Raw genomic sequence first — 10057 nt, forward strand, 5'->3', positions numbered from 1 at the left:
GGCGGTGACGCTAGTGGCTGCCGGGTCGCGGTTTTGGGAAGCCATCCGGGCGGGCGGCGTTGGCAGAGAGACAGGAACTCGGAGAACACGACTGCAACTGCAGGGCTCGAAATTTTCTTTTAATTCATGGTTGCATTGTCTGGCAGGACAGAAAAATATTCAGTAAGTGAATTTTTGTTGCAGGCTCAAATTTAATAGCTGGTTTTTTTCTTTATGCCTAACAGACTGCATTGTTAGATATCAGTTGTGTAAAACATATCATTTATGTGGACAATAAGACTATCAATAAAGCAGAGTACCCGGAAGGTTTTGAGATTCACAGCATGCAATCAGTAGAAGAGTTGGGATCCAACCCAGAAAACTGTAAGTACAGCAGTAGAAACAATTTTATTTACCTATTCCAGGTTAGTTATTTCGGTAGGTTAGGGAAACAAGTGATATGAGTAAATCCACAAAAGTTCTTTGACTGAAAAAAAAAAGTTTAAAACTCTTTAAAAACCATCAAGACCATATATGATTAAGATTTTCCCTCCATTTCTCCTCAAAAAAAGTAAGTTAGTAAATTTCACTAAATGGTTGAGATGTAATCAGTGGTTCAGACTTTATGGCAGTTGCTGCCAAATGTTTCTTCATTTTTTAAATAACCCACTATAACCTTCCAATTTGGGCCTCATAAAAGAAAAATATTTCAGGCCTTCCATTCAGTAAACTTTCTGAAATAAATGCTTAATGCTAGTTATCTTAAGGATGTTTCAGAGGATGCAAAACTGTTTACCAAGATTAATGCTTGGATGTATTTTACCACTGAAGTGGTAGTTGGTATTTCATTTAAAGCAAGTAAGTGTACCTTGTAGCAAAATGTCAGTTGGCCATCAGGGCAGAGAGTTGAGGAAGTTAATACTCCATTTGAAGAGTTTTCTTATCATGTTTAATGCGATGGTCATAATACCATACTGTAATGAGGAAAGGATACATTTTTGCAGGAGAAAATGTTGGTCGAACCACTACTCAGCTTCTGAACATTTTACTGTTAGAGAATGAACATGCGTTTATAATAACAGGTATGGATTATAGCTTTCTGCCATGTGTCCAGAATGGCAGAGAGTCTGAGGTTTTACCCTGCTTGCTGGCAAACAGATGAGCCGGCAAAACTTCTTGGGGCCATAGACTTTTGGGTCTGAGATGAGGGACAGTTTTTCACTCACAACAATAGCAGTAGCCAGAGTATCATATCAACATTTGTGTTATAAGAGAGGAACTCTGAGCTTAAAGAGCCTGAATATCTTATTATCTTATTGTACTGGACAGTAAGCATGCCTGCTGTTTGCTCTGGGGAGAGACACTATCTCTTTGCAAATATCCTTGTAAAGATAGTCTGGAACAAAGTCAATGTCTCTGCTTGCAAGATGTGTGGAACATGAGACCCATAGAGAATTATTTCTCTACACCAGGTTGACCCTGTAAGACTGGGATAAACTTGACTGAAAAGTCCTGATTGGTAGGGATCAGTTGCAGTTCTGCTGATTCACCAAAGGGTGTTGGTAGCAAACTAAGGGGTCAGCAGTCTTCATAATTTTGTGTGAGCAATAATGTAATAGGCCACATATCCCGCTTAGTTCTACTCATCTCTGCAATAGATAGGATACATATGTTTTTGTGGTACAGACAGTTATTATGATGCCACTTTTTTGCATATTTACTTAAAAGTGGGCAGAAGCAAAGTATCACATTATGTGCTTAGATTAAGAATTTAGCTACTGCTGTTGCTTTGGTTAATCATCAGAGGAAATATGCAGTCCTTATTTGCTTGGTTTATAAACTATGACTGTATCTTTAAAAAGCATTAAAATTAGCTAGTTTAAGTGTAACTATCTTTGTTTCAGTGGTATAGCTCACTGTTTTAAAATAATTTTATTTTAATGTGTATAAAAATGTAAATAATTTGTGTAAAGATTTTAAAATCTGATAATCCTGTTAAACTTGTATTTAATTCTGATGATATATCTGTGGCTTCTTAGCCACTTTGGTATATTCTTGGAAGGAAAAGTGGTTACTAGGTTAGCACTATACACTGTCTTGAAAGTGGAAGCTCCAGGGTGCTATTTAAAACTTATCACCTTCGAATTTTAGCATTGGAATCGCCTTAAAGATCAGATCCAGTGGTTTTCAATCAGGGGCATATATGAGAATCACTTGTGGAGCTTCGTTCTATCCCAGACATATTGAATCTGAATTTTCAGAAAGGGGGTTCAGAAATAGTATTTTATTTAAGTTCTGCAGGTGATTCTGATACCCACTAGTGGTTAGTAACCACAATCTGTCCAACTGTCTTATTTTAGAGATGAGAAACTGAGGCCTAAGAAGTTTATACACAATACTCTGTCCTCCTGATACTCCAAAGTCCCAGAAATCTTTCTACGACATTGCTTTGTATACAACACTGTGGAGAGGCAAAGCACAGACAGGGATTAGGTTAAACATCCAGAAAATGGGCCAAATTGAGTCCAAAATGCTCACTGTAACCAGAATTTGATAAACATTTTTGTTTTCTAGCCCAGGCTGGAGCACAGTGGTATGACCATAGATCACTGTATCCTCAACCTGCTAGGCTCACCCAGTCCTCTTGCCTCATCCTCTTGAGTAGCAAGGACTGCAGGTGCATGCCACTGCATCCAGCTAACTTTTTTAGTTTTTGTAGAGACAGAGTCTTGCTATGTTGACCAGGCTGGTCTCGAAATCCAGGGCTCAAGGGGTCCATCCTCCCACCTTGGCCTCTCAAAGTACTAGGATTACAGGCATGAGCCACCTCACCCAGCTCATTTTGATGATTTAAAGCAAATACTGTCTACTGATAGTTTATCATTATGCAAAATCTAAATATCGTATTATTGTTTAGTAATTTAACTTTTGAACTGAAGTAAATGTGGTGTTTTTCATTCATTCATTTAGTGGGCATTCCTCCAAGTAGACCAACGCCTTCAGACATGGCCATTGTTATGTATACTAGTGGTTCTACTGGCCGACCTAAGGGAGTGATGATGCATCATAGCAATTTGATAGCTGGAATGACAGGCCAATGTGAAAGAATACCTGGACTGGGGTAAGATAGTTCTTTAACTTTCTTCTTAGAAATCAGAGTTCATGTTCAGCATTCTCTAAACTCAATATATATTAAAATGATAAAGTTCTTGGTATTTCTAACTTCAAATGCCTTTTCAAGAATGGTTAAAATATTTCTCTTATTTTGTTTTAGACCAAAGGACACATATATTGGCTACTTGCCTTTGGCTCATGTGCTAGAACTGACAGCAGAGATATCTTGCTTTACCTATGGCTGCAGGATTGGATATTCTTCTCCACTTACACTCTCTGACCAGGTGACAAACTTTTCATATTGGCATGATTATATGATGCTGCATAGTTTGGCTGAGAACATAATACTAGGACACGAGATATTTTAATTCAGCTAAAGCTTTCTCCTTGACATCAAAATAGCTTCCATGAACAATATGTAGCTATAGGAAATTACCCTGTGGATGTGTTAGCATTGCTTTAGCTATATATTTTTAAATTATTTCTTTTTTCTTTTCTTTTGCTCTGTCGCCTAGACTGGAGTGCAATGGTATGATCTTGGCTCACTGCAACCTTCGTCTCTCGGGTTCAAGCGATTCTCCTGCCTCAGCCTCCGGAGTAGCTGGGACTACAGGCGCCCACCACCACGCCCTGCTATTTTTTTGTATTTTTAGTAGAGATGGGGTTTCACCATGTTGACCAGGCTAGTCTCGAACTCCTGACCTCCAGTGATCCGCCCGTCTCAGCCTCCCAAAGTGCTGGGATTACAGGTGTGAGCCACTGCGCCCAGCCTTACAATTATTTCAGAATGAATAACTATTTTTATCTTTCTCTACTAGATTTTTACTCTTGAGAACTATGATAGAGAATATAAATACAGTGAGCCTTTTTGACACACTACCCAGGAGCATTGGTGGGTTTTCTGGGAGGACATATGTTAGGGTTTTGGCCCAGTTTTTCTGAGATTTTTCTGGAGCAGTGCTGTCTGATACAGTAGCCACTAGGCAGATATTTAAATAAAAATTAAGTAAAATTGAAAAAAGAAAAATTCATTTGCTTTAGCCATATTTCAAGCGCTCAATAGCTATGTGTGACCAATGGCTACCATATTAGGCAGCAAAGATAAAGAATATTTTTATCATCACAGAAAGTTCTATTGGTAAGGGCTGAGGCATCTCCAAAGGTAGTCTTAGTTCACCATACTAAGTTAGGATTCTTCCTTCTTCCTGTAGTTCATAGCAGAAATTCCAACAATGGGTGGGGCTAACTCATATATGTTATACCCATTTGAAATTACACACCTAATACTATTGTCCACAGTTCTGTTTTATGTCTTCTTTGGAATAGTTGCTGTAGAAAAGCTTCAACCAGGCATAGGGGGAAAAAAAAAAGCCACTAAAGAAGCTATGGGGTTCTGGATGCTGAAAGATAAAGCGAGTATAGGTAGGAATGACTTGTCTCTATGTGGCTCTGCTCCTTCAACACTGGGGGCCCAGCTGTTGTTTTTCAGACGCCCCGCCCCCCCACCCCCGGCAATGCTGCCTTTTGTTTGAGTCTCCATGGAGCATGGAGTTGGTAAGATATGTCCTTGGTGTTCACAGTTAGAAATTGTAATACTTTATTTGTAGAAATACCATTTTAGGGAAAGGCTAGATAGGTTGTATACTATTAAAACAAAAAATGTTAAATAGTTTTTTTTTTGAACTTGAGATTCTAGTCACCTTTTTTTGTGTTTTTTTTTATGTATGACTCAAAGTGCACAAATATTAAGTGTACTGCTTGATTAGATTTAATAAGTATATATACATATAGACCTCTGTGATCATCGCCATCTAGATTAGGAAAACAAAGAACATTTTCAATACCCGTGAATGTCCCTTGTGTCCCCTCCTAGTCATTACCACATTGGATTCTCTTTGAAAGAAGAATCCAGCCTCCTTTTAAAGTGGCTTTTTCTGTGAGAAAGCATTCTGTTCCAAACAACTCCTAGGTTTTTACTTTAAGAAACACAATCTTTGTATGACAGGATGGTGCTGTGTTTGACTATACCACTCAGCTATAAATTCACACTTAAAATCTGCTAGAATAGTAATGGAATGAATAAATACACTATCCAGTTGATAAACAGAACTTGACCTAGTAAAATCAAAGTAGACCTATCAATAAGACTGAGGCTTAAACTCTAAAAAAAATTTAGTAAAATCTCTGATGATTATGTTTTATTGTCATGGGTTTTTCTTATGCTCAGAGACATTATCAAAATGTAGAAAACATTTCAGTAAACTTCGAGTATAATTTTTTTTCCCTTTGTGAATTTGGAAGCCGGGACTAGCCACTCTTTGATTTTTCACTGCCTTTCTGAGAACAATAGCCTCAGTGTGGGAAAGGAGGGACAGTTGGAGTCTGTTGCTGGTCTGACTTAATTCTTGCTGTCTCTTAGGCTAAGCTAGTACATTAGAAGCCTGTTCAATAAAATTCACACCTACTTTTTAAATGAACTATTGTAAAGACTCTCAATCTTTAGGAATCTAAAACACAGGAACTTCCCTCACATAGGAAATCAGAAGGACGCAGGAGACTAGAAGCACCACGTTTGGAGCCAACTGATGATAGCAATATTGTCATAACCAGGATTACTATGATCACAAGACGACGAAATAACTGATAAAATTACTAAGTAAAAAAAACAAAGAAGGACTTCTTGTGGCTTCTGCTATCCTAGAACTGCTCTCTGTAGCAAGAACTGGTCAATAGCATGCAGAGGGCAACTCTGACCTGAAGGACATGAGAGCCCATTTTGTCTCTGCAGAGCAGCCCTCCTGTGTGTGGTGTACCTGGTTTCTGTGTAGGTTTCCACTTGCAAATTTGCACATCCTTGCACACACGTAAAACAAGTTATTTTATCTCCTTTATCCATATTAAAGAAAAGTAGGAGAAAGGCAACTTAGTTCTATCAGGAGAACCATCCTCTATATGGCCAAGCTGGTAGTTCTTATGGATCACACTGCTTAACAGCTGGTTTTCTTCTTTCCTGTATTAGCAATGGCTAACGTGTGACAAACACCTAAACTTGCAGGCTAATGAACTGTGTTATAGCAGATTTTTATTTTTATCTTGCTTTTTCAGTGGGTTACTTTATCAACTTTTCTACCAACTGATCTAACATTTGAAATACCAAATTGTATTTATGTGTATAAGAAAGAAAGATAAAAAGAGAGTATGTGCACATTTATGTATATATATGTGTATCTCTACTTTGTCCCTGGCAGTGTTCTCTGTATCTTACCAACTAGGGTATTACCAAATTAGAGTTTCAGTATGATGTTAATTGATGTTCATAGTGGTTTTCCTTTTTTTTTTTTTGAGATGGAGTCTCGCTCTGTTGCCCAGGCTGGAGTGCAGTGGCCAGATCTCAGCTCACTGCAAGCTCCGCCTCCCAGGTTCACGCCATTCTCCTGCCTCAGCCTCCTGAGTAGCTGGGACTACACCTCACCCGGCTAATTTTTTTTATTTTTTAGTAGAGACGGGGTTTCACCGTGTTAGCCAGGATGGTCTTGATCTCCTGACCTTGTGATCCGCCCGTCTCGGCCTCCCAAAGTGCTGGGATTACAGGCTTGAGCCACCACGCCCGGCCATATAGTCGTGTCTTTAAGATATGGCTTTGCCTATTGGTTAATCAAAGAAAGTTAAAATCACCTTCAATTTTGTTTTAGTGTTATATCTGTCTTAATCAATTTTTTTTGGAAAATGTAGTAGTAGTCTGTGCTGTATTTGATAGTGTGTTATTAATAAGAATGTTTGATTTATCAAAATATCCCATTCTCTTCTTATCCTGGATCAAGGTTTCTCCTCTAAGGAAGGTGAAATGTGCTAGAAGCAGTTATCTGTAGCACTAAAGTACTTACACTTGAGACTTGTAGGTTATGATAGTTGTTAACAGATAATCACAGAGCAATAACAGCTCAAATTCCATGTGTAACTTCTATATTTGTTATTAATACTTGAATTACAACATGTTTTGTTAAGGCTGGTTTTCCTGATCATATTTACTTTTTCTTTAATGTAGTCCAGCAAAATTAAAAAAGGAAGCAAAGGAGACTGTACTGTACTGAAGCCCACACTTATGGCTGCTGTTCCGGTGAGTACAGAATATGAATATGAGCATAAGAGGATCGTTTATTTAATTTATTGCTCGTACTTAGACCTTTTAAAAAGTAATACTCTTAGATATGTCTACATTTTAAAATAATTTTACCTTGTTGAAATCATAGCAAATATGTTCATTAAAATCTTAGGTACCGTACTGGGGAAGACAATGGCAAGCTTTTGAAATGTATGCCTGTTTGAGTTTGCTGATACATGAAAATTAGGTGATGAAAATGACCTAGTTCAGATTACCTACTGTGAGAATTGGTCAGACCATTTTAAGATAGAACATACTCTAAAGACCATCTTGTTTAATCTCTTAATTTAAAAAATGAGGAAACTTTAAGCCATCCTAGGGAGCTGAAGAATCATATACAAGGTCGAGGATCTAAGCCCTCCCAACCCTCTTACGGTGATTAAGTAAACTGAAAATTGGAGAGAGCTCCCAAAGGAAAAATGTTTAATTCTATATATTCAGAATCCTCATGTGAAATACTGCCTTAAAAACAAAAAACAAGATGTTACATTTTATAGCCTTGTAATGATGAATTTTGAAACATTTAACACCATGTTTCAGATTTGTGTAATCAAATATCTTCTAGCTTTTTTATGCTTCAGAAACTCCAGAAAGACTGTGTCGCTACTGCTTATATTATGATCAGACTTGAAATCTTATCCCAGTATCTTTCACAGAATTACTTTGGTATATGGAAAGTCTGAGATTAGATAAGAAAGTATTCAGTCCAGATTTTTCTGAGAATTACAGATGGAAGATACTTTATGGTCGTTTTAGCTTCTAATAGCAAAATTACCAAATAACAAAGAAGTAGAATAGGTCAGAGAAGACTTTGTCTTTTTATTTAGAGGTTCTGTATAATTCATAAAGTTTTCAAACAGAAAGAAGAGGCTTCTGACTAAAACCATAATATAAAGTTGCTAATAATAGCTAGTGCAGTGCTTCCTATGTGCTAGGTAGGCACTGTGTGAAATGCCTTAGATAAATGATCTCACTTAATTCTAAGACTGCAACGTGGGCCCTGTTACCCCTATCTTACAAAGAAGGAAAGTTGCCCCAAAGCCACACAGCTCATAGGTGATGTAATCAATGTTTGAACTCCACCAATCTGATACTGGTGGAGTATCAGTCTACCAGTCTTCTTAACCACTATGGCTGTCTATTTAGGACTGTTGTATGTTCTTGTTATTATTTCATTTTGGAAAACAATACATTGGCTTTATTATCTAGCATGCAGAATTCCGTAGCAAACCTTATCAGATAACATAGGAAGAGGTAAGGGCTGAGGTGTTAAAGAAGTAATCTCCAATAATGGGATGGCTGGGTCAAATGGTATTTCTAGTTCTAGATCCCTGAGGAATCGCCACACTGTCTTCTGCAATGGTTGAATTAGTTTACAGTCCCACCAACAGTGTAAAAGTGTTCCTATTTCTCCACATCCTCTCCAGCACCTGTTGTTTCCTGACTTTTTAATGATCACTATTCTAACTGGTGTAAAGACACATGCACACGAATGTTTATTGTGGCACTATTCACAATAGCAAAGACTTGGAACCAACCCAAATGTCCGTCAGTGACAGACTGGATTAAGAAAGTGTGGCACATATACACCATGGAATACTGTGCAGCCATAAAAAAAGGATGAGTTCGTGTCCTTTGTAGGGACATGGATGAAGCTGGAAACCATTCTCAGCACACTATCGCAAGGACAAAAAACCAAACACTGCGTGTTCTCACTCATAGATGGGAATTGAACAATGAGAACACTTGGACACGGGAAGGGGAACATCACACACCAGGGCCTGCTGTGCGGTGCAGGGATGGAGGAGCTATAGCATTAGGAGATATACCTAATGTAAGTGACTAGTTAATGGGTGCAGCACACCATCATGGCACATGTATACATATGTAACAAACCTGCGTATTGTGCACATGTACCCTAGAACTTAAAGTATAATAAAAAAAATAAATAAGTAATAAAAAGAAAGAAGTGATCCCCGATTTTGGGCCTGAAGGATAAGCACAGTTAACACATAGGCTGCTTATCCTCTAACTGCCCGTTGTCTGTTCTTCCCTGCTTTACTTTGTGTCTTGAGGGGCTACGTTCTATGCACGAATTACCAGTGCGTCCTTGCCTTATGACTTCTGGTTGGGTTTGGCCAATTGGAGGCCCTCATGAGAGATCAGAGGGCAGAAAGAGAGAGTCTGCACACTTATTACCTTTGCTCCTTCCCTGCTGGGCTGCAAATTTTAGCAGTTGTCAGGAGACCCTGTTGGTTAGTCTCCTTCCCATTGTTTGTAACCAGGTCTTTCCCATGGCTAGAGTCCTCATCCAGGTTCCAATGACACTTTTCTTATTTCTTGAGGCCTTGAGATAGTAAATGGTCTCCTATGTTGCTAGTCCATTGGCACCTCATCAAATATTATCGGGTTTCCTTTTTAGCTCCTCCTATTTCTCCAGAAATAGGCCATTTAAAAGAAATACACTTTTTATTGAGAATTATTTTTGGTAGAGTCTGTTATTTGAGTTTGTTTCTTTCCTGGGTCAGAATGAAAGATTGATTGAATACTATAACATTCACAATGAGAATTCAGAATAAGTCACTACTTATCAGCTGTGGCTCCATTGAATATCATGTAATGTTAGGTTGATATAAAGGGTGACTTAATGTGCTAACCATAAACTCTGCCAACATGTTACAACTGTATTATGTTCCTTACTCATCAAGGCCTTGCCTAAGTCTATGATTAGTACCCAGTGCTGGAAAGAACAGTAGACATGGTTCTCACACATCTGTCTCATTCCCAAGCCCCTGCCCCCGC

At 38.3% G+C, this 10057-nt stretch overlaps 1 protein-coding gene across 2 annotated transcripts in view; it reads left to right on the plus strand.

Moving 5' to 3' along the window:
- ACSL4 (acyl-CoA synthetase long-chain family member 4) overlaps positions 1-10057 on the plus strand; it is an 84053-nt gene that overhangs the window by 52295 nt on the left and 21701 nt on the right. For both annotated transcript variants that reach the window (XM_011984524.1, XM_011984525.1), the window contains exons 6-9: positions 225-363; positions 2950-3100; positions 3254-3377; positions 7139-7210. In XM_011984524.1, the coding sequence (XP_011839914.1) occupies positions 225-363; positions 2950-3100; positions 3254-3377; positions 7139-7210 (486 nt within the window). The remainder of the gene's footprint in view (positions 1-224; positions 364-2949; positions 3101-3253; positions 3378-7138; positions 7211-10057) is intronic.

The sequence above is a fragment of the Mandrillus leucophaeus genome, unplaced genomic scaffold (assembly GCF_000951045.1).
Source record: "Mandrillus leucophaeus isolate KB7577 unplaced genomic scaffold, Mleu.le_1.0 Scaffold269, whole genome shotgun sequence".
NCBI lineage: Eukaryota > Metazoa > Chordata > Mammalia > Primates > Cercopithecidae > Mandrillus > Mandrillus leucophaeus.